Source organism: Thermobia domestica, chromosome 18 (assembly GCF_964235325.1).
Source record: "Thermobia domestica chromosome 18, izTheDome1.hap1.1, whole genome shotgun sequence".
NCBI classification, from domain to species: domain Eukaryota; kingdom Metazoa; phylum Arthropoda; class Insecta; order Zygentoma; family Lepismatidae; genus Thermobia; species Thermobia domestica.
Window position 1 is genome coordinate 61954689 of NC_137471.1, and position 26972 is coordinate 61981660.

At 36.0% G+C, this 26972-nt stretch overlaps 1 protein-coding gene across 1 annotated transcript in view; it reads right to left on the reverse strand.

The window, feature by feature from the left end:
* Positions 1-26263, reverse strand: part of LOC145676050 (facilitated trehalose transporter Tret1-like) — a 52485-nt gene extending 26222 nt beyond the window's left edge. The window contains exons 1-2 of the mRNA XM_081746904.1: positions 25986-26263; positions 4164-4307 (exon numbers count right to left, since the gene is read on the reverse strand). Of these exons, the coding sequence (XP_081603030.1) occupies positions 4164-4235 (72 nt within the window). The 5' untranslated portion in view covers positions 4236-4307; positions 25986-26263. The remainder of the gene's footprint in view (positions 1-4163; positions 4308-25985) is intronic.
* Between the last annotated feature and the right edge of the window lie 709 nt (positions 26264-26972).

Sequence of the window (26972 nt, forward strand, 5' to 3'; positions counted from 1 at the left end):
TATATTTTATTTAGAATTTTCTTAATTGTTGAAACAGTTATATTGTTAGTTAAAGGCTTGGATATTCATTTCAACAATGAAGTATATTCTAAATAAAAAATCGGTACGGATTGTTGCCTTCGATGACTTATGAACTTCCTTCTATAAAAATTTGAAATCTGCAGGCTGAAATTTGTAAGAGAAATCGTGAATTTTCTTGAAAGGTGAAAAATACATGAGAAAGATACGAAGACTGCAGTGACACCTATCGGCAAAACTTGTCCCTTTAAACTAACCTTAAAGATTTTGCTTTTATTTCATGCTCTCGCACTTCGTGTCAGCACTAATAATAGTACCCAGGTATCGAAATCCAGTAACTTATTCCAGTGGTTGTCAACAGGCATATCGCAACACATTGGTGTGTCACGCAGTCCCATAAGGTATGCCGCAGGATTTTAAAATTTAAAAATCAATACACATTAATTAACTAGTTAAAATCAATTTTGAGATAGGCTGTACCAGTCAGCGCCCCCAGCGACAGCAACAATGCTTAGTAATACATAGAGCCACTACTTCATAGAAATTTATAGTCTTACAATACTGTAATTTATGTTATTATTAATGAGAAATCATGTAAAAGTCGCTGTCTCATGGGTGTTCAGTAAAATGTGCAGTTAGTGAAAAAAGGTTGAGAACCAATGATCTATTCTATTTTCTTCCTTCCTACTTGACATCTATCGCTTCGTTCCAATCACCATGTCTTTTCTCTTTCTAACATTTATTTCATCTCGTAATCTTCTGGATATTAATAAAATGATAAAAATACATATAAATCCTTATCATGCAAAGATTTGGAGAAAAGCGAGAGTTTTTCCTTCTCTCTCTCTCTCTCTCTTTTTTTTTTTTTTTTTTTGTAAACTTGAAAAATTGATGCTACGCAGGTCGGTAGCCAGCCAAAAAATGTAGGGGGGCCCGGCTGAAATTAGGGGGGGATCCAACCATATTATAGTTCATCACCATGTTATAGTTCATTTGCAATACTACCGTAAAAATTTTAGAGGGGGCCAGCAAATTTTAGGGGGGGCCTAGACCCCCCCTTGGATACGGGCCTGGCTACATGACAAACACACTATCTATTACGATGAAGTTGATACAGAAGTGAACCTTAAACACGCCTTGGATTATGACAGTAGCATGACGACAGTACTCAGTGAGGTTAATGAGGTATAGTCCAAAATAGTGGTTAACTATTAAATATTGAATTGTTTTGTGTGACTATAATACTGGCCAAAGATGAGATATACATCAATCAATATACCACATCGAACCTAAACTAAAATAATCGAGGGTAAATTTTTATGCGTAGTTTTCGAGAAAACATTGAATAACGCATTTTTGTGAGGCTAGAAAGTATATCCTTCGTTCTCTGTAATAATTGACAGTTTTTTTCTTAAAACCTATTTATTTATGCATTGTGTACACGTAAAAATACACTGTTAACTAAGAGATTTTATCTAGTGTAGTTTGTTTTCTAATAAACATCCTCCTGACCGTGACGCATATACTGCTTGTAATTTTTATGGTTTTATACCAGGGGCGTCATTTAGGGGGGGCAGGGGGGGCAATTGCCCCTGAGTTTGAGATTTATATAGATTTTATCAAAAGAATAATGGTAAATCTGTGAAAAACGAGAAATTTTACTTAAATCAAGGGGTCTTGCCCCCCCCCCCCGAAACAAAATCTGAAATGACGCTCCAGTTTTATACTTGAAACTGGGAATCGGGAAACATTTTCCTTTGCATGTGACAAGAACACTCTACAGATGATGTTTAAAAGCAATACTAATTATTTTAAAGTTTACAAGAAACAGGAAGTTAGATCTTTGCAGAGAAGTCACCTTTTCGGGACGACTTGAGCTATGGGGACCAGTTGTCACCTCTACTTGCGACGTGATGGTTATCATTCGATTCGTATTGACAAGTACATCAATAATTGATATAACATTTTCCCCAAAATTTAATTTTTACCCAGGAAATTAGTAAAAATTCGGGATTTAGGGCAATGGGGGACCAGTTGTCGATTATGACACGTAATGACTATAATTGGATTCGTATTAACAAGTAGGTATACAACAATAATTGGTATGACATTTTTCCCCGAAATTCTATTTTTACCCGGGAAAAATTTTTCGGATTTTGGGCAATGGGAATTTTAGGAGACTCTGAATGCAACGTGTGGAGTATAAGAAGGAAAGACAGAAGGACAATTACAAGCAGCACCAAATAAACTCTTTGTCTATTCCTTCCATATTAGGTACTATATTGTCTTGATAGTGGGTAACAGCCTTCGGTTCAAGAGAGTATATATTTTGTTATCACTAAGTGTTTGGAATGAGATATGCTAACACTTTTATTTGCACTTTAAAGAAAGCAATGATCTACTTTAAGGTAATTAGCTGCATTGTTATTGTTACAGATTGTGCTACTCGACTTTCAAACATTATAATTGAATAATAGCTATGTGCAATGAAAACAAATACGGTGTATATTTTTGTATTAAATATTGGTAACACATTTATTTGCTCTAAACTTTCAGATTGTGCTATAAAAGTAGTACACGTTGTTTACTTCTAATCAGCATTTTTTCACAATTGGAATGTAAATATGTGGATTAGATATAACTTTATGCGGACGTTTCTTGTAATGGACAAACTTTTTTTTTTTTATTAGACAAAGGTCACTAAGTATCCTAATTGGGACAAATCATTTCGCATAGGTTGGTTTGGATTCACTTCTACAAAATTTTGTGCTAAATTTAGAAAGGCTAATGAATGATTAACGTAATTAAGGGATGCATTTTTCCCCTTAGTTATGCTTTCAGATCGAAGCTGTTACAAATCGCAATAAAATAATCAACAGATATAATGTATATATTTTCCAATAAATTTAGTTGGAAGTACTAACTACAGTATATCATGGAGAGAAATAACTGAACTTTAAACAAAACATTGTTCTTTAGATATACGAGTACAGAAAATTATTTATGGATATTTATTATAAGGTTTTGCTGCGTTTATAAAATTTTTCAAAGCTACCAAATTTACAAGGTTGTATTCTTGCTAGATTAGTTACTCTCTATTAAAAACAAACTTTCGAAAGAACGATACAAGTTTCCTTACACTGTGGTAGATAAACTGAGAAGTGTTAATCTAGAATTTTATAACGGTAGGTATATTATAATTGAGCCTAATTAAAAAAAATGAAAGATGTAGGCTTTATGCGAGTAGAACGACAGACAAATCGTCCCAGACACCAATGGACTTGCAATAGCAAAAGTGGTTGAGTTTTATTGAGTTCCCGGTTAAATCTAAATTTTCAAAAAAAAAAAAAAAAAAAAAAAAAAAAGTTGTATTGATCATTGAACTAATTTTCCATATAAAAAAAATGAAAACATTTCGTTCCACTTGACAAGTGATTCGCATTGCCCAAAATCATGATTTTTTAAAATTAATTTTCAGTGTTTAAAAAATTGAATTTTTGGAAAATGTTATATCAGTTATCATCCACTTATCAATACGAATCGAATAACACTCATCACTTCCCACTTGATATTTGATCCCCATTACACAAAATCCCAAACTTTTACTCGTTTTCCTGGTAAAAATTGAATTTTAGGGAAAATGTCATACTAATTATTATTGATGTACGTACTTGCCAATACAAATCGAATGATATCCATCACGTATCCCAATCGACAATTGCTCCATTGCCCAAAATCCCGAATTTTAACTAATTTCCGCATTAAAAATTAAATTTTCAGAAAAAATGCCGTACCAATCCTTGATATGCTTGTGAATACGAATCGAATGATACTATCATGTCCCAATCGATAACTGGTCCTTATTGCCCAAGTCCTTTCTTCCAATCAAAAATAATCTCGCCTAAAATTTTGTAGCTTAATAGAAATTTCATACTATATATATATATATATATATGATTAATTAATGAAGTGAAAACTACAACCACAGCAAGTAGTATCACCTTTATTCGAACATCGAAACTTATGTTCGAATAAAGGTGATACTATAATACAGTATAATACAGGCATAATATAGGTATAATACAGGTTAAGTATAATACAGACTATGCTATGAATCTACAATGTTTCTGAACGCTATTACTTACCTGGATCCCAGTAATCTTGAGTCCCGATACCTCAACATCACTAGTAGCTTCCACTCTGCTGTAGCTGTCCATAGTAATAAGGCTTCTTGAGAAAACATGAAATTATGATTTCATCATCTCTGCGTTCTCACGGTTTCCACCGACCTACCAAACAAAGTCACAGAAAATAATATAGCAAAAATCAAACAAAATGCACAAAATGTTAAAATATCTTTCGCAGTGAATTGTAACATCTCTAGTTTGGCGCCGTTTCAATACTTGTAACGGAAGTTGCTTTCGTAAGTCTTTTTCGCTAAACTGAATAAAATAGAAGAAAATTCTGTAATATCTTATCCCAGTTAGAACGAGATTAAATAAACATTGATAACGAAAGTAAAGTATTATTTACAAATAACCATCAAAGACTATGGAAAGATAATGGACGCGATAAATTTAAATCAATTAAAATGATTAACTGAATCAATCTTCAAGTTAGTGGCGTATACTGGTTTGATGGCTTGGGCTACCACTAACCTTTATAACATCTGTACATTATTATTATTATTATTATTATTATTATTATTATTATTATTATTATTATTATTATTATTATTATTATTATTATTATTATTATTATTATTATTGGAGTCTAGTTTCTACGTTATTATACAGGTTTCAAAATAAGAATAAACCCTTACAATACACTTTCCTTTTATCAAGTAGATAAATATGATTTTCTCTCTACTAGCAAGACTTATATATTATCTTATTGGTATTACGGAACAAGGATCGTACATTTCTATCTTTTCTGTTCCATTAAGTAACCCTACGTTTTGCTTTGAATAGGGGTAACCCTTTTTACCAGAGAAAATGGAAGCTAATCGAGTAATAAAGAACACTGAAATAGGCGATTAGCCAACTAAGGAGCCTCAGTCTGTAAGAGTCTCGGCAACGAAACGCAAATAATGAAATAGGTATTTATAACAGCTACGGTAACTATCGCAAAATAATGTAAAACAAATTTTTTTTATCGCGTTGACGCAAACCGCTACCGAAGGAGGCTCAAGATGTCCGAAACAATTTCCAGAGATCGCCAAAATGCCGCGTCATTCCTAGTGTAATTAACTTTTTACTCTTTGCTCACGCCCAAGAAACCGATTTCTCTAGAGGCAACTAGTGTTACCTAGCAGCCCGTTCGTATGCTGTGGGCACAGGTGGAGCGAAGGAGAATGCACCGATATGATTCTTACTGTAGTAGTTGGAGAGTTGAGTTGATTTTGAGTTTAACGTCCCGTTCAGCAGCGAGGCTATATGAGAGTGGACCTACTGATTAACGTGGAATCCGAACCACATGATCTCCCTCCAGGAATCGAAATAGTAGATGGAGAGTGGTTACTGCTGCGTTGCCATATCGAAGACCTCTTAAGATAGCTGCGTGCGAAGAAGTTAGTTGATCTTTCTAAATACATGCAGTTCTCAGGAACTTGTATCATTGAGAGAAGATACTAAAATGTAAAATTATCAATATAATTTAGTTTATATTAGAATAACTTTATTTTTTAATATTCTAAGGCTACCACCGGTAAGTCCAGTAACCTACAAAATATGCCACTGCTTCAAGTATATTGTAATCAGCCCTGCCACTATACACTTATTTGCATTTGGAACCCGGACTACATTTTAAATTTATACGATGGATTAATTTCACCATAGTGATGGATGAGACTTCATGTAAATTCCTAATCTTAATCATATCTAAAAATGACGCCCACGGACCACAGAGCATTATTCTACGCGTCAAAATAAAGCAAAAACTATATATATGTATACCTTTCGAGTCATCGTCTGGAGACATAAATTGCACTATGTGGCAACATCGCAAATAAAGAACCATAGATAAGATGTACCAATCTATCAAATAGTTATATCGAGTCTTTCCAGATGACAACTAAAGTCGATATTGATTGATACTTACATCACTTATTAGTTTAGAAATCAATTTAACTGCCTTGTTGTATTCGTAGAGTAATGCTAATGGCTCCAAGTTACCCTGCGACGTTGCCACATTGTGAAATTTTGATTCCCCATAGCGGCTAAAGGAGGACCCGGAGGGCATTTCATCATGTAACACTTTCGCTTTATTTTGACCTATAGAAGAGTGCTTTGTGGTCAGTAGGTGCCATTTTTAGAGCACACGAACACTTTATGTTTATATATATATATATATATATATATATATATATCCCTCCCCCAAGTTGCGGGGCTGAATTTGGATTTAAACGGCATCGGATGTGTCACAGCGATCCCGAAAACTATGAATTCGGTACTAATATCGGTCATTTTCGATCATTTTTTATATATATCCTCCTCTCCCTCCCCTAAGTTGCACCATCAAAGTGAAATTCTAAAAACCACCCCAGGCCCGAATTTCATCTATGTTGAAAATTTGATCGAGATCGGTCGGGTGGTTCAAGAGTTACTAAGTGACAAACATAGAGATTTTCATTTTTGTTTATATTGATAGATTTCTGTTTATTCTTAGTCTTTAGGGAAGTCGCAAATTAAAAAAGAAAACTTTCATCCCTATATGCTAAGGGGAAAAGCTTTATATAGCTTCAGAAAGTGATATTCAAGAATTGGAACATTAAATAAGCTTTCTTCCTTTAATTTGCGGCCACAAGATTGTGTTAATTTTTATAGATGTTATTTCTGTGAAGAGCCGCCACTGGTGTTGCGAGCGGAGTGTAGTGTGTCTGATTACGTATAGTGCATTCACTGCACAAGGGAATCAAATCCACTTTTGATTTTCATCTTCAAAATCTCTATCTGAAACTCTTTTAAGAACATAAAAGATTACTGCCTAGATATTGTGACTAACTCATAATGTAGAAAAAAAAGGTCTTAAGCGTACTTACATGTACTCCAGCGTACCGTTTAAACTATTTTTTTTCTCTCCCACAAGTTGGGTAATTGGACTTCAGACTGATAACTACAGCTGGGATTTTCCAATTTAATACCCATTTTTACAGAAGCCAGTTTTCTTTAACCCCGCTGGAGGATTGGGCACAAGAAACTAATTCGACTTTCTCCGGGAAGCGAACTGTGGCCGTTGGGTTGGTAGGTAGATGGCTTACCAACTATACCACGCAGTTCTAGATCGCAACATTTACAGCAACTGAAATTCTATGCGTTACTCTTTTATATATTTCTGGACCTTCACGTAGCTAAGCTCCATTGTTTTTCTTTGCATGTCCTTGGATCGATTTCTTGTATTGATTTTAATCGATCCTTGCAGCAGCATTAAGCTATTAAGTTCATATTGTTCCCTGTGTTCTATTGAAATTCATGCATATACAGATACACTTTAGAAATGTGTTGATAAGATTAGATAACCAACAAATATTTAAAGTGCAGAAGAACTATACATGAGCTGAGTTTCAAAGTTCAATATATATTTTTCACTCTACCATTAATATTATCATTTACCTACATCACAAAATTATGAATGATATGTACAGTATTAATTTTTCTTATCAAAAAGAATGTAACAGAAGAAGTTTGATTTCTATTTAATTCCAAATAAAAGGACACGTTCCTTGTAAAGTATGATGTATATCCTTCATCATCTCTAAATATGAACTTACAGTTTTCTTCGTCTATAAGCGATCTCCTTCATGCCTAAGCGGTTAACGTACGCGCCATTAGCGTGGTAAATCCGGGTTCGATTCCCGGCGGGAGCTCATGTGTTTCGGATTCCACTTTAGTCAGTAAGTCCCGTCTCATATAGCCTCGCTGCTGAAAGGGACATTAAACTCAAAATCAGCTCAACTCTTCGTCTGTAAGCATAATATTACTACCTTTCTTGTCTGTAAATATGATGATAATGCCTTTGTCATCTGTAAATGTGGTGCTATATTCTTCTACGTCTGTGAATGAAGTGTTATACTGTACTCTTCCTCATCTGCAAATATTATGCTATAGTCTTCTTCGTCCTTGAGTGCACTGTTATAGTATTCATTGTCTGTAAATCTGCTGATGTAAGTCTCCCCAGTTTGTAAATATGGCGTCACGGTCTTCTATATCGCTTAAATGTGATGTTATAGTATTCTTCGTATCAGTGGCGGCGATTGGACGTTAAAAGTGGAAGGGCAAGACATGATCTGAATATTTGTATATCAGTGTTATTTTTCCTGGTTGCTTCTAACCCTTTGTTTAACTAATAGGATACTATCTTTTTCAGTTAAAATATTCTATATCGTATTTCACATTTTATTAAGTAAATTAACGAGAGCAACGCAAGTAGGTACTCTTAAACAATGAAGGTGCAAGAAGGAATTTGATTCCTTGCTCATGAACATCTTAAAACTCTATCGGAAAACTGTGAGATCAGATTATTTAATAACAAATTTACAAAACGAATAAATAGAAAGGATAATAATAACCATACTAATGAATAATGAGGCTTGTTTTGTAGAAGTTACATTGAAACTGGGGAACTGAACAACTTATATTTTTAATTCTACACATGCCATTAAATGTATGTTACTACTCTAGAAAATGAAAGACAGTAAATACTACAAGCATTTACAAGTTAAATACTACGATATTTAAAGAAATACGCAACCTTTATATTAATTGCTTTGAATTGCAATTAAAACGCAATTTCTGTAGCTTTCTTAACTCTATGGGAAGATAAACAACCAATACGTACTCACGCAACGGCATATGGCACCATTTTTTTCTATGAGCCAGTAAAACATACAAAAACTTTATATTTCCTAATGAAACTATATACATTAAGGGGTCATTTCAAAAAATTGGGGGGTAACTGCTCCCTCTTGCCCCCGCGAATCGCCGCCCCTGCTTCGTATGTAAATGTTGTGTTACCATCTTCCTCATGGTATCAGCAAAAGTGTTCACCTCTGGCGCGTGGAGTACCTGGTTTAACCCAATATCCCGCCAAATGGACTTTGTGGTGAAAAACTATTGTGTGTGAAATTTCTTTTTGTTAGGGATTCTCTTGTTTCCTCCTACTTTCATAATTTCTCCATTATCATCTGTCTCATCATCATCATCGCCCTTAAGTTTGGTACATAATCGTAGGTCGTTAAACTCAAAAGAAGTCTTCCTTTTCTTTGGATGTGGTGATGTAAACTTTCTAATCTGTAACTGAAGTGTTATAGTATTATTCGCATGGAAATCTTATTTTGTAGTCTTTCTCTATATACCTGTATTATTTCGGTCTTCTTTGTAAATATGTGCTATAAACCCTTCTTCGTAAATTTGGTATTATATAATCTCCATCTGTAAATATGATGCAAGTTTATTCTTTGTCTTCAAATGTGATGATACAGCCTTTGTAATAGTTGGGACTGTCAGGTGATCATAATATTGGAGATCTTCCTTGTCTTTAAATATGAGCTCCATCGTGCCTAAGCGGTTAGCGTACGCGCCTTTGGCGTGGAAGACCCAGGTTCGAATACCGGCGGGAGCTAATGTGGTTCGGATATCACGTTAATTAGTAGGTCCACGTCTTCTATAGCCTCGCTGCTGAAAGGGACGCTAAACTCAAAATCCAATCCAATTCTTGTCTTTCAATATGATGTTATAGTATGAATTTTTCTTCAACGTATAGTTCCAAGCGTTTATTCCCTTGGAACTAAGACGTAAATTGAGATTACTGGAAATTCTTATGCAGTTCATTTAAAGTGGTTTCCAACCGATGTGTCTCACAGTTTCATGGGTTATGTTGCTAAATTTTAGAATTAAAATCTCACGAAGCTTTGTTAAAATTAATTTTGAGACACACTGTACCTAACAATGCCTTCAGTAGCAACAACAATGCTCTGTATTACATAAACGTCATTATTTGATACGTAAACGTTTAGGCTTGCACTATTATTATTAGGAAAAATCAAACCAATATGTCGTGATGCCGCGGGAGTTTAGTAAACTGTGTCGCGGGCTTAAAACGTTCGGGAACCACTGTTTTACCAAATAGTGTCCGAATGTAGCCCTTTAGATTTTGATTCTTCTTTACGCTACTAGGACAAAATTTCCGTATCGTGCTCTTCGTCTCTATATTGTTGGAATTTTCCTGGTCTGGAAATGTGGCACCACGCGGTAGTCAGTACATATTTTAGCTCATTCCCTTAACTACTGCGCAATGAAACTTTACTCATTATAAATATTGTACTATAAGATAAAGTTATGTTTCAGCTACAACACAAGACACTAATTCATTTGGTTGTGTCTTCTGATATCGAAAGAGGTAAGAAATAAAAGGAAAAAAATGATTCGTTTCACAATGAGCACACAAGATGGCACTTACTGTTAGATCTTGCTACAAGTGCTCAATTTTATAAAATGTTTATTTGAATGTGTAAAGTAACAATCTCATTACGAAATAGATATACTCTTTGACCGTTTTTCGTGTTATGTTTCACATTTTATTTAATTATTGATTTACATTTAAGGAAATAGATTTTGAGAAGAAACGTGCGCAGAACGCCATAATGCGATGTTGCTAAATTTGTACGTTTAATTCCTAGATTCTAGCGTTGCAGTTTGAGAAGCGGGGCTTTGCTGTTAATTGCGGTAAGGATCGAAAACAAATTTCTCCAGTAAGTATCCAAGCAGAATTCCATGATTACTTCCTTTATTATCTGGCACCAGTAAACACTCGACACTACTTGGTAACGGCGCACTATTCAAGCAGTGTTTAGCATAGCACCGAGAACACCTAGTGATCCATCGTAAAGTGTAAATGTGGCATTAGTTACGCATCTTTTGGGTAAGTTCCCTTATACTGAGTCTTTAATTCCTTACATTCCGTAATCTTAGCTTCCTAACAGTCTTCGCTCCTCTCGTTGTATTCGCTTACGCAATGTTCCTGAATATACTCATTAGAACATGCTGTTACGTTCTACTTTTCGTGTAGTATTACCGCCACGAAATTTCATAAACCAACGTCATATTGTGTGTTCATTCACCATTCTTGCAGCAAATGCACTGCTGATGTATTTCGGGGCTAGATGTGCATAATGTTCTAGTTTGAACTCGTAAAGGAAAAGTCACTTACGATTTTATGTTCTTCATTCTGTACTGTGTATTATCCCAGGACCCTGTTGAAACAACAGTCTGCTTCTTGGCAGACTGGGTACCCTAGTCTGTTTTCTAAACATTACAGAATTTGTACAATGAGTCGATGGCATGTAAATATTCTTTTCTACGTCTGGTGAAAACCAATGGATCACAAACTGTACAATTCACTCAAGAGCACCATTTTATATGAAGACTTTACCACGAATGTAGCTTTTGGAAAGTTTAAAAGGACATGAGACTAATGTAGTGATACATGTAAGGAAAATTTAAATGGATTCATTATAGACTTTTGTGCGGATCTGGCACTTCTGGCTCTGATAGCCTAACTCTGATGTAGAAAATGTACAAAACTACTACCATATTAATGCATCTGTCTTGTTGCTCTATAAACACCAAAATCAGTGTGATAACAATTCGTTATTTATAAGAGAAGATTATTAGGATAACATTACTGAGCTCTGTTATTATATCCGTCCGTTACTCCACACGCTAAATCTTGAACGAAAGTGAAGTTTTGAATTGTACTTTTTGCAATAGATAGCAAGAGTGATTATCTCAGCCAAATTTGTTAATTGAGTCAATTTGCTAATATATTCATGGGCAGTGTTTCTTTCAAAAAAAAATGTTCCGGGGAAGCACGTTTAGTATTCGAAGGGGCCCACTGCTGGTACTTCTATTTGTTTTCATATTATGGACATATTATTTCGGTCTCCTCCGGGGGACACTCTCATAGATCCGGAGGAAGGTAGTCACCCCCTAAAAGCTTGTCTGGAAGGGACACAATTCATGGATAACGATGACTTTTAACAGTAGATATCCGTATCCAATATACGAAAATATGTGTGTACAATATGAATGTATGTATTTGTTTTTTCACTAAAGTACAATGACAATGTTAAAAACAATATTCATACTAGTGGACTGTAAGGCTTGATTCGTACACCACATGAATGCAACCAAATATAAATTCACTGTATTTAATGATTACACCTTCAGTTTGCACACAAAAATAATACACGAGAATAAACATATTCACAAGGTCTTTAGTTGTAAATGTTTGTAATACGATGGCTTACTGTTTGTGCTATATTGTATGATGTTCTACCATGATATATGGTCCACCAAAACTGCATGTTCTTGCTGCCTCCACATTCACACACTTCACAAAACAATAGAAAAGCGTTAAGCAACTTGAACACTGTTGCCAGCTAAAGGCACACACACACACACACGCTGTTAAATACACAAATAATCCCAAACAATGTGAGTTTCTTAGAATCACGCTAGCTGAATCTTGTGTTTTGCAATAGATAGCAAAAGCAATTTATTTCTGCCAAGTTTACTAATGGAATCGATCCATTAACAGTTTTCTCCATGTAATGGTGATTTTAACCTGGAAATAAGTGTTTTACTCGCAATTTTCTTTACTGTTTTTACCAGAGTTTATTATTATTATTATCATTGTAAATAATTCGATAACAACTAGCAGCGTACGCAGAGTTTCGTCAAGGGGAAGATTCAAACACTCAGTTTCATTTTCTTTTAAGACCTGCGTAATTTTATACTATATCATAATATTATAAACCATAGACTAGCTGGAACGAAAAATCAGAAGACAGGTCTGCTTGTAAACAAAGACCTGCTAGCATGCTATCAAACAACGTCAATAAAAGGTCCTAAACGTGTATTAAATGCGGAGCAGTGGAAATGAAATGTTTCTAAAAAGGAATTAAACAAGTGGACAGCAGTGCAATATGAAAAATGCCTGCATATGTATAATGTGACCAGAAATAGACGCATTCCGTGGTTCATCTGAAATCGGATCCTGCTTGCCGGAATTTGTTCTGAATCCAGGCCATGTTCTACACAAGAAAAAACTGTTTCTTTTCGTACTCCTGGGACAAAACAAGAACATTACCATTTTTGTTGTTGTTGTTGTTGTTGTATTACATTCTGGTTCGTTCACACAAGTTTGAAGAAATACGTCACAACTACCTGGTTCCAAGCCACACCTTTCTGACGTATGATGCTGATTTTGGAGTTATCTAACAAAAAATCAGGAAAACAAGTCATATATACATGCCTGAACAGTGGTACGATCTTGTTGGAAGAGCCAGAGTGCAGGATCCATTTTATACAATACGCGTGATGTCATCCTATATGAAAGATGTACAGTCCATTTCCAAAGTGTTATTCAAAGACACAGTGGATGAAACTGGCAGTAAGGTGAAAATGCGAAAGGTGACGGCTGTCAGAGTATCGGCTACTGAATCTGGGTTTATCTTGGTTAAGTGCACCTATTCATCTGTTAAGGTATGGAAGAAAATTCGTGTGTTCCAGAAATATCCAGGCACAGGACGCAAATGTGTTGAGTGCGCTACGGGTGCTGTATCCTGATGGTAGGAAGATCAACAATCTGAAGTACCGTAATCTGGTAAAGATGATGCCATTTATTCCACCTATGTACCACCGATTCCACTAAAATTTGAAATCAGACCATAACACAGTCAATATTGACACAATGTAATGCTTGTAGTGCCGTAACGATTTATGTAATTCAATCGGCAGTTACATGAGGATGGGGGAAGGAGAGTTCGATGAACTGTCATATAATACTGAATAGCTTTTAAAGGTGTAAAGCACATTACTTTCGGGTATGTAATAACAAATTAGGTGAACTTAGATTAGGTTAGAAATCTAATCTACCCTAACCTAACCTAACCGAACCTAACCTAATGTAATTTTGTTAGGTTATTGTATTTAGTGTGTGTATTAACCAAACTGTCAGATATCATCATTGCAAAATATTTCCTTTACATTAGTAATATTCGTCTATTATTCTTAATACAACACACTTTACATCATATATTACAGGTTAAAAGTTGCACAAATATCTGTAGAGTGGTATGCAGAAATGAAAGAACCACCTTTACAGGGGAAAATTGGCCGTTATTTGTCCTACACTTTACCCTTCGATTTCTCGGAATTTAATTTCTGTGGCTTGGCCCCCTCCCTCGGTCAACCCTTGAATTATACAACGCTTCCCAAATTATGTTTTCTCAAATAGCTGATGGCTTTCTCGCTGGCTCTACAGGATGACCAGCATGCCTTTCTGTGCATTATGTCCCGAATTCCCGATAGAAGAGCAACCGACGAGGTCCTGTAATCCAGTTCCCATCCAGGCGAGATAGTGTGGTGGGGAATGCCCTATAGCCCTACATGATCTTACATGATTATGTGCTCGCCCACCAACTGTGTCACAGAGTTGCCAATCTCAGAGAGCAAAATTATCGATTTTTCTCTTTAAAATTATCGTAAAATACAAACAATTTTCGTATATTCGTTATGAACGTGAAAATTGTAGAAACAAGTAAAATAGTACTACTAATAGCAATGATATATAATAAACTTATCTAGTAATCTTCAGTTTCGAACCCCAAATTGGCATCAATGTCCTTACTAGTTTTTAAATTCTTATTAACACCAATTTTTAAATCCTTTAAATCCTTATTAACACTGAACAACAATATTTCCATCCCATCGCAAACGTAACTGACTTTAAAAAATGGCTGCCAATTACCAATTCTCAAATCGTTATTGATTTATTTCAGCTGGAATAACATAAACCAATTCTCAAATCGTTATTGATTTATTTTAGCGGAAATGACATAAATCAATTCTCAAATCGTTATTGAGGGGGAATGACATAAATCAATTCTCAAATCAATATTGATTTATTTTAGGGGGAATGACATAAACCAATTCTCAAATCGTTATTGATTTATTTTAGCGGGAATGGCATAACCCAATTCTCGAATCGTTATTAATTTATTTTAGCGGGAATGACATAAACCAATTCTCAAATCATTATTGATTTATTTTAGAGGGAATGACATAAACCAATTCTCAAATCGTTATTGATTTATTTTAGCGGGAATCACATAAACCAATTCTCGAATCGTTATTAATTTATTTTAGCGGGAATCACATAAACCAATTCTCAAATCATTATTGATTAATTTTAGCGGGAATGACATAAACCAATTTTCAGATCGTTATTAATTTATTTTAGCGGGAATGACATAAACCAATTCTCAAATCGTTATTGAGTTATTTTAGCGAGAATGACAAACCAATTCTCAAACCTTTATTGATTTATTTTAGCGGGAATGACATAAACCAATTCCCAAATCTTTATTGATTTATTTTAGCGGGAATGACATAAACCTAAGTATATGTGTTTCATAATTCTTTCTCATCTACAATAAATTCACTTACACATTGAAACCTGCAAAAAGTGTGCGTTTTAAAATTATCGTATATTCACCTATTATCGCAAGGGCATTATCGTACATAGCATTAGGGCTTAAATTATCATATGGTTGGCAAGCCCGTCATGTCATTGTTTGGACCCAGCGGCGGAAATCTGTCTTCAACATTGGGGGGGACAAGTAAGACTTTTTTTCTTTTTTGAGCGATGCTCAAAATATTTGTGAAGTTGAAAAACAATCCTGTGGAGGATCAGGGAGCAGAGTTGTCTGCGACAGTGGGATGCGGGTAGATTTGAGGTTTATTCTGGGGGGGGGGCATCAATTTCATCTCACTTTCTTTTCTGGCAATCGGACACAAGTCATCACATATTTTTTCCCCAAAAAACACATTTCAAATCGGATTATTGGTGGGAACAGTCCCCCCAGTTCCAAGATTGGAGGAGACATGTCCCTCTCATTCCCCGGGGTTTGCGCCAGTGTTTGAACCCCAAATTAATACAAAATCTATTCTTCACAACTGCGTTGTTGTATGATACAAAAAAAAAAAAAAAATCAGAACAGTGTTAGGGGATTAGTTTAGATATTACCTAAAATCAGGTTGCAGGATCCCTGGGGGAGGAGTGAATGTCCCCACTTAATATTTTTAGAATAAAATTCCTTCACTAATAAGCTAAAGGGGGTGGATAAAGTGGCGCTGCTATCAGAAGTTTGCAAACTACACCACTCATATGTAATTAAAGTATATTTCTTATGAAATTAAAGAATGAACTAGTAATTAGCGGTATCCCTAAGTCTGCATGGTTCAACAGTTATGAATGTTAAAATATGGGAACTCTGTTTCGTAGTATTACAGTACCAAGATTTTTTTTTACTTTGTACCCTGCTTAAAACTGCGATACACTCGTCCTATATACACTGACGCAAATCCCGGGGGGGGGGGGTTGAGAGGAAAGTGTCCCCCAATCTTGGAACTGGGGAGACTGCTTCCCAATAATCCGATTTGAAAAGTGTTTTTGGGAAGAAATGTGACGATTTGTGTCCGACTACCGCAAAGGAAAGTAAGATGAAATTGATGTTCCTTGCTATATAATATACAACAAGTTCACCTCAGAAATCAGGTTCATCTACCATATGAAACTCATCTCTCCCCATCTCACCCCCATAAGTCTCAAATCTGCCCACGAGCTCCTCTGTGGTTAAGCGGTTAGCGTACGCGCCTTTGGCGTGGGAGGCCCGGGTTCGATTCCCGGTGGGAGCTCATGTGGTTTGGATTCCACGTTAATCACTAGGTCCACGTCTCATATAGCCTCACTGCTGAACGGGGCGTTAAACTCAAATTCAACTCAACTCAAATCTGCCCACCTGCCAACGTTGAAGACTCCTCAGATCCTCCACAGCATTGCTTTTGAACTTCATAAATATTTTGAACATCGCTTTAAAAAAAATATGGGAACGTTCTTACCCGTCCCTCCCGATATTGAAGACAGATTTGTGTCGATGCCTATATGGAGTAACGGCCAACAAACGACATAAAAACAAAATCAATCAATTGAATACCTGGCTTCATATTTTATGACAAAATAACTTCAGCAGTAGACTAACAATCATAAACGTAAATGTTTTGTAACAGATCTCGCCTTGCACTGTAATTTAAACATATTTATCATATTACAAATATCTAGATACCTTTTATGTTTAGAACAAATACAGAGATTACGTGCTCATAAACCGAGAAAAAAAAAGTAAAGCAGAGCGCAATTAATACATACCTTACAACAGTTCCTATGTATGTCGCCGTTAAGCAGGCTAGCAGACTAGCACATGCGCAGATAAGGGCAACTTGGAAAAAGCGATCGCGCAACACTAATGCATACCACTCCCTCTACTGTATTCTCTCCTAACAATGGGAAGTAACACAGAACGTCTGTAATAGTGTGGGCGCACCAGCTGAAAATTAGGGCCAACGTAAAAGTAATTGATATAAAGCTGATTTTGGTCTCGTTTGATGCAGAATCCATCCAAGATTAACACATTAAAAGCCCACTGATATCAAAGTTGGGATAATGTATTCAGGGTGGACCAAAGTAGCTGAATTTACCATGTAAAGTGCATGGAAGATGATGTAAAGATGATATTGTATAGGACAACTTTATGTAGAAAAAAATATTACTCACATGAGGACTTTAATCCCTCAAAGTGGAAGACTGCACAGTTTTAGATATATACATCTCCTTCAAGTCACAGATGTATGCGCATTTGCAGGCTGGTACGAAATGTTTTTACACTTACAGCAGAAAATGAGCATATTGCATCGTGAACGGATGCACACTTGAGCAAACTGTAAATACAAATAAGACGATTATTTTCTGTCATTCTGCAACTCCTGGTTAATCCACCCTGGCGTTTGAGAAACTTCATCGGGCATTGCTCAATGACTAAATCTATCCAGAATCCAGCCTACATTCGATTCAAGCGGCGAACTGTGTGAAAGTAGTGTTTAAATTTTTCATGATGCCATGGATGCGTATCATGCAGCTCTATCATCATACAGAGATACAGACTGATACATTTAGCGTATTGATTGCGGCCAGCAACTTCAAAGAGGTTCAGCACATTTTCGAACCTCAATTCTAGTTCTTTACGGGCGAATGAACATCTTCACTATTCTTCTGTACCCAAGGATACTGAATCCACGATTTTGTTTTCCGCGATGTTGAAGATAGGAGTTCTATCTCTCTGTGTATTTCATTTAATAGTTTGAGGAATGCGGCACATTCATTGGCAGTATTCGGAGTACATTCATGAGATTCTAGCTTTTTCACGGGTCTTTTAGATAGTTCAGGTCTTCATCCGACAAAGAACGGACATGACCGTGTCATCCGGACATCCGAATCAAACCTAGTCAATTCGATAAACATAACAAAGATATATTCATGCACAGAAAATTAGGTGCCATGGACAACGGAGTAAGTCCCTGGGGCCCATTAATCCTGTTAGTATAAAGAAAATCGTAGACTCGCAGTGAAATAGTAATTGCATCAACACTGTTCATTGGAAAGTCATGGTTTATAGTTCATTCTCTTCAGCGTAGCGAAATAGATATGAGGGAAAAGCTTGTATTCCAATGCACGCTTTTCCCTCATACCTATTTATTCTATCAATACAAAACTTGGTACACACATTTTTTTATTCCATATAGTATTCTATTTTTCAACATACATTTGGATTGTGTGTCGATTCCCGGCGGGAGCTCATGTGGTTCGGATTCCACGTTAATCATTAGGTCCACGTCTCATATAGCCTCGCTGCTGAACGGGACGTTAAACTCAAACTCAACTCAATTGGATTGTGTGCTTTTATTCGGAGTTTCTGGTGGGAATTTTCTCGATATTCTCCCTGTTCAAATACGTAATGGACACCAATACATAGCACGTCTGGAAAGCTTGTTTCATGTTGAAGAGAATGACCTATAAACTATAACTTTCTAATGAACACTGTTGATGCAATAGGTATTTCGAATTGACTAGGTTTGATTCGGATGTCCGGATGACACGTTCATGTCCGTTCCTTGTGAGATAGATGGATATACTTGCGGTTCAAAACACGGAGTTTCAGCGTGCTCTTTTGTACCAATTCTAGTCATAATCATTGACTCGCATATTTCGCCGTTGTCAGTGTTAACTTATTTATATTTCTGGCCAGTGGCATATTTAGGGGGGTGGCTTCCGGGCTTAAGCCCCCCCCCCCGAAATCTTACTTACTATAGTAAAGTATATGAAATATCTTGCAGAATTTTCATATTTTCAGGCAAAGCCCCCCCCCCTCCGAAACAAAATCGTAAATACGCCACTGTTTCTGGCAATTACTAGTATCTACGGTTTTAAGCTATTCCCATATGAGCGACGACGTTCTTCGGCGAGCACACTACCCGGAAGAAAATAATAGGAAAGGAAGCGATCTGAGACCTGTATGTTAAGTACCAGCCCGGCATTCTCCTGGTGTGAATGAGGAAAAACCATAGAAAACTTCACTCAGAATGGCTGGTCTGAAAGAGCTGTTAGAATCTTTCCAACCAAGTGTCTACATCGGGAATCGTAGTATACTCATTCGTTACTCTTAATTACCGTTCCACCCCAGCTCCTTATTTACAGATTTTCATATATACCAGCCTACATATAGGAGTCATAGGAAACGTAGGAAGTGATCACCCCTTACCTTGCTGTTGGTTTCATGGACCCATATCATTACGATCAGTCTAAATGGGCCAGGTCCTGAATATGGACAGAGCATTCAATGTGAGAAAAAATTGTTATAAAGAAGGTTCTTATTGAATTACAATCGGATATCTTTGAAATGAAATGAAATGAAATCTTTGAGTTTTACGTCCCACGGTTATGTCGGCTAGGCTAAAGGGGACGGTGATGATGAGGAATGAATGAAATGGTGGAATGAAGAAAATGGGAGAACGCCGAGGAAACCCCCACACACGGTGTTTGTCCACCACAAAGTTCACTTGGCGGGAGCAGGGTTTGAACCCGAGACCCCATGCACCAGAGGTGAACGCTCTACCACTGAGCCACCGCGGCACCCGGAAACCTTTGAGTTTAACGTCCCATGATAATGCCCTTTAAGCTAAGAGAGACGTTGATTAAAGCAAGTGAATGAAGATGGAAGAATTGGTGGAATGAGGAATGGAGATGAAACGGGAGTACCCCGAGAAAATCCACGAGCACGATGTTGTTCTTCACAAATTTACTTGTACGAGGATCGAACCAGGGATCCCATGCACCAGAGGAAAGCACTCTACAACTGTGTCACCGTGCCCCCCAGCATTACAATCGGGAAATTCCAAATTTGAATGTCGTGCTCTCTAATCTCACTCAGACATTCATGCTTGAATTTCTGCTTGGATATCTGACAACAAGACCCACACATCTGAACACCTCCCCTGAATTTATACACAAATCGGTGCCACTATTTGCCCCTTCCCCCATTGAAAAAATTCTAGCGAGTGTCATTGGATTATACTTGTCATCAATTGTGTATGCAAGATTTCATAAAAGGGGGAAGGGCGTTGAGTTGATTTTAACGTCATTTTCAGCAGCGAGACTATATGAGACGTGGACTTACTGATTAACGTGGAATCCCAAGCACATGAGCTCCCACCGGAAATCGAACCCGGGTCTCCCATGTTAAAGGCGCGTACGCTAACCACTTAGCCACGAAGCTCAAAAGGAGAAAGGATATAACGAAATACTTTGGATAGTTTAATAATTACCTGTACCTTGGGCAGAAAGTGCTCATACATGTGCACTATACTTAATAGAATGTTAATTTAATATTAACAAAAGAAGAATGTTTTTAATATCTGTAGGAGATATAGATAGTGTTATGTAATTAGTTGTTATGTTTTTGTTTATGGATACCTAATCATCTTGTATGTGTGCATGACAATTTGAATGAAAATACATAAAAGTGTATCAACTAATAAACCATTTGATACCGTTCATCGACTTTATAATTTTGGTAGAAAAGGTGAGAATAATAATATGTATAATTATTAAAGATATTTTTACATGCAAACTATTACTACCACTCGAGATTCATATATCATCGATCGAACCAGGTTGACGACTACCCTTGGTGAGTCGTTATAAAAATTTTGGTTTACCTCACCCGGGAGCTTGCTGTAAATTCATATCCAAAAGCAAAGTAAGGGTGAATTTACTTTTGTAATAAGGTTAATGAATACAAATTTCACAAGACTTAGGAGTGGTAGAATAATTATAAGAAAAATGAACGGTGAGGCAATAGAAAATGAATCCAATGAGGGTGATAACGGTGAACATAGTGTAGCACCAGGAATGACATTCGAAGAACGAATCTTGCTAACCTTACAGCGGCAAGAACAATGTCGTAAGGACGATTTTGAAGCCATGAAACAAAATTTGGTCGAATTGAAGCAGACGATAGAACAGAAGATAGAACAGAAGTCTGAAGAATCCAATAAGCAATACGAGGAATTGAAGCAGACGATAGAACAGAAGATAGAACAGAAGTCTGAAGAATCCAACAAGCAATACGAGGAATTAAGTAGACGAATGGAACAGAAGTCAGATGAAACGAAACAGTCAATTGTCCAGGCGATAAATCACATCTCCTCGCAGTTCGAGGAAAAGTTAAAAAAAATATCTGAGGATTGTCAAGATAAGCACAACCACCAAATCCAAGAAATCAGTGATGTAAAAAAGGATTTAGAAGTAATAGAATCTTCTGTTCAACAGCAAAAGATTCAGGTCATCAATAATTCTAACAACATACGTGCAAATACGCAATTGATAGCTACTCTACAGGAAGAAATTAGGACGCTACAGGTTAAGGACAACACATACCACAATAATATGGGTAGTGAGCGCTTGGAGTTTCCCCACTCACCAGAGATGACTTCGCCTTCACCTGTGTCTGATGAGGATATTATTTTGGAAGAAATTCATCCGAAGAGTACAGATGGGCGAAAAAGGGATGGTGCAACGACATATCACGTCATGGATAGGAATTGTCACCCAATAAGTACACGGAATGATAAAAGAAAGGTAAAGTTAAGTGTTAAGATGAGTGAAATACGGGCTATGAGTAAATTCAGTGGTAAATGTAATGAAAACGCTACTTCTTTCCTGGAAAAATTTCAGGACGAATGTAATATAATGAGTATAGATAGATCACAATATATGAAATTAATCCCTCATGTATTACTCCCACCATGTTCTTTATGGTTTAAAGCAGTACGTGATCACATCAATACATATGAGGAATTCAAAGCGGCATTGATCGCGAATTATGAAAATGACTTTTTGCTTGCAAATCGAGATGCCACCATTAGAAATCAACATTTCAATCCTCGTTTGCACAAATCTGTTGTAGAGTTTGTTGTAAATACATACAACGAATTAAAAGTCGTTAATCCCTTGCAATCGGAATCTAGAATAATAGCATCGATTAGAAATTTGCTCCCATTTAAGTTACAACAGATCTTGTTTTCCACACAGTGTATGAGTTTCAACCATTTATTAATGCTTGTCCAATGCTATGAAACCCAATACCATGCTATGAATGAACAAGCAGGAGTAGGTAAAAATAAGAATAATTCAGATCATTTTGTACCTGTTCGGAATCTATATATCCGAAGTGTGAATGATACGGAACACAACCTAAGCCGAATAAATTCTAGCAATCAAAACGAGCAAAATAGGCAAAGTTACGTAGGGAATACGCCTAACCTAATTAATCGTGGTAATCCTGATGTCAGATCACCCAACAGAAGTAGACATAAAAATAATCAGAATATAGGGCGAAATTACAGGAATACAACAAGCTACATGGATAGACGTAATTGGAGGTCAAGAGATGGCACTTCGTACCAAAATCAGAATCACGATGAAATACATGTACAACATGTTGTGGAACCTAATCATGATTGTGCAGTACAATGTACTTTATTAGAATCATATGCAAGTATGAATGTAAGCTGATTACCGTTAATGAAATTAGGTTAAACCCATATCAGTTATAGATTCTTGTGAACTTTTATTTTTAAGTTTATGTGTTAATATCAATAATGAAAACAATTCTTATAACTTCGCTATACAGGCAATATGAGGAATTATAATTCGATTCATAATTGATTAAAAGGCAAAGGTTATTTATATTAGATTGATTTGTGTTGAAAACTTAATTGTCAAAGATTATGTTAAGAATAAGGTCCATTTTTATTTAGCTCATTATTCGACGACTGTTTTTATGAGCTATCCTATATGTTATTTGAACAAGATTCTTCTTTATTATGACATCTTAGTGCTACGATGTATACATTAAAATACACCATCTAACTTATTTGTTATTCAATGCGCCCTGAAAGATCAAACATTATTTGTAACATCACCGTTTCAATAATGATTGAAACTATTAATCATGGTAATTTGTGTTTCACCCTCGTTAATTATATTTATAAGCGTCGACGTTTTTAATAATAAGGGATAAATATTAATGTAATAAAAGATAAGTATTAATGAAGTGAAAGATTTGTTATAAATGTATCTATATCTATAATATGTAATGAAGATACATACGAGGGGCGATCAAAATGTGATGGACATATGTAATGTAAGACCATTATTGTAAACGGACCAGTGATTCTTGAAGATAAAAGCCAAGCTCGCTTATGACTTTTATATTCAGTCCAATTGTCGGGCGACATTTTATATAACGAAATACTTTGGATAGTTTAATAATTACCTGTACCTTGGGCAGAAAGTGCTCATACGTGTGCACTATACTTAATAGAATGTTAATTTAATATTAACAAAAGAAGAATGTTTTTAATATCTGTAGGAGATATAGATAGTGTTATGTAATTAGTTGTTATGTTTTTGTTTATGGATACCTAATCATCTTGTATGTGTGCATGACAATTTGAATGAAAATACATAAAAGTGTATCAACTAATAAACCATTTGATACCGTTCATCGACTTTATAATTTTGGTAGAAAAGGTGAGAATAATAATATGTATAATTATTAAAGATATTTTTACATGCAAACTATTACTACCACTCGAGATTCATATATCATCGATCGAACCAGGTTGACGACTATCCTTGGTGAGTCGTTATAAGGAGTTCAAGCTTCCAATGTAATATTGTTTCAGGATTTCTTTATACATATATATCACAATATCTTAAATGTTTATTTTTTCATAACATGTTGCTGAAGGAAGGGTTGGGAACTAAAATCCGAATTCCTCTTTTTGTACACCACTCAGGAGTAAAAGTGAGGGAGAACGTGGGGGATGTCATTCCTACACTTCCGGAAAAATATCCTTGACGTCCCTCTACTTCCTAAAAATTACAATGGGCGAAGATAGGCACGGGGAACAGCGTGACGTCATGCGTCCCCCTACTTTTTCAAATCCACTTTTACCTCTGACTCCACTAGTTGTTATTTGCTGCGCGTGGTAAATAACAACGGCATTTTCCTTTCAATGTCTAGAGCAGCGTTTCCCAACCGGAGTGCCGCGAGGAAATCGAAACAAAATTATTAATTCTGTGGCAACCAAATTGGAAGACATGAAAAAAATGTATATTTGTATTTCACATTACTATGAACCGCTACATTGAAAAATAAATACTGTAATTGTAATATATTATTGTACATACATTACTGTGTGAAGGACCCTTTGCCCATTCTGTCCTACAGTCAGAAGAATTAAATGTCCAAGAAGAAAGTGCATTGTTTGATGTGAGGAATGACCGAGGTTTGAACCTCCAGCACTCACAGCAAGACATGGCATCATTCTGGATTTCTCTCCGGAGAGAATCGCGAGCTATTTCTACAAAGGCTGTGAAAGTTCTCATTCCCTTTTCAACATCCTGCTTAACTGAAGCAGGATTTTCTGCAATGAACACAATCAAGTGTAAGAATAGGTCACAACTGTTAACTCCAGGACACGATATATGAGGGTTTGTTTATCAACTATACGTCCACAATTGACTGATAGTTGCACCTTAATTTTGCTTCGTGTACCAACTTGTCTTACTTATTTTTGAAAATTTGTAATTTTCATATGTTGATGAACAATTGTAACTTTCAATAGATATTATGGAAAAATTGTTACATTACTAATATTATTGAACAATTCATATATTATTTAAAAATTGTAACGTATATTAACCATGATAATAAATTTTTGAATTATATTTGAAGCATATTTGAATTATAAGTTTCATGCTGTGTTACTTTACTGTACATTTTTAATGTTGTAAAAAAGTATTTGTTATTATTATGATCATTATTGCTTCTTTATTATTGAAGACTATTTGGTAACTAAATGTTGAAATATCATTCAATTCTTTCGACAAAGCAAACATGCATACAATTTACCTACATTTGTATCTTCAAAGTACGAGGTTTGTTCGTTCGTTCGTTATTTAGTGATCTTCCTTTTCAGTGAAAGGTTGGATATTGTTTTCGGAAAAGAAAGTGTGTTTTTAAAACCTGAGTCCTATATTTCATTCAATTGTTTTCTATCTTTAAATTAGAATGAAAAATACTGTAAGCATAATGATTTACCATAGGAAACAAAACAGTGATCGAGCTTTCTTTTTGTGAGATCAGTAATAACAAAAAAAAAAAAAACGGTATTTTATATTTAGAACTAATAATAATATTAATACCATCTATGAGTGTGCCTCAACAAATCAAGTTCCACCCGTAGTGTGCCGCAAGTTGAAAAAGGTTGGGAAACGCTGGTCTAGAGTGTAGAAATATACTTCTTGGCGTTACCCAGCATCGTGAGAGAAGTGAAAAGCTGCTTGCATAAATGAAGTAATTAACTGTGAACTAAAAAAGCTTAGCCGGAACGTGTTTTAACGCAACAAAATATTTAGTTTAAATGTAGTAATTAGGTACTTACAACATTGCATACAACTTCCATACAAATAACTTCTTCCAAGCTCTTGTTGTTAAGAATCAATTCCGTCCGGTTCATTGCATACGTCATTCCGTCAGCTGATTTCTTCATCGATTGAACACAACACGTAAATTTAGTACACACAGAACACGTCACATTTCTCGTCACCACACTTTTTATGCTAATAATGTTTATGTTGGAACTCAAAACACTATTCACAATACTTTGTTTACATTTTCACATGCTGAACCAGAATCCAACTTACTCTTGATTCTAATAGATACAGTCAGTGGCGTATTTAGGGGGGTGGCTTCCGGGCTTAAGCCCCCCCCGAAATCTTACTTAGTATAGTAAAGTAAATAAAATATCTTGCAGAATTTTCACATTTCCAGGCAAAGCCCCCCCCGAAAGTTAGCAAAGCCCCTCCCGAAATAAAATCGTAAATACGCCACTGGATACAGTATTTCTAATGCAGAGAAAAATGACCTTGGGAATGATATTTTAAAATAACATTGGCACACTTTTTGCTGATATGAAAGAGCAACTGAGATCACAAGTGCCTGCAGGAAAAGAATATCCTCCTCTTGTCGCGTGCTGACCTAGTCATTTAAACACAACTCCCCTTCTGTAAACGTTACGTCACACACACATTTAACAGACACACAAATAAACAAACAAGAAAAAAACCTTTTGTACGCATGCGCACATTACAATTGGTCTTAGAAACTACGTTGCTAAATACTAAATAACTTATAATAATCTACATTTGTTCATGACAGCGAAATGGAAACCAGTTAACTCACTATTTCTCTTGAGGTCCCGGGTTCGATTCCCGGTGTAGGCACTCGGTCGAAAAAGTGTAAAAAGCTTTTTCAGGCTAGCCATGCTGAATGAGGTTTTCCTCATTCACTCCAGGCAAATGCCGGGGTGGTACCGGTACCTCACTTATAGGCGCGAGGCCGCTTCCTTCCTTACCATCTCCAGGACAGT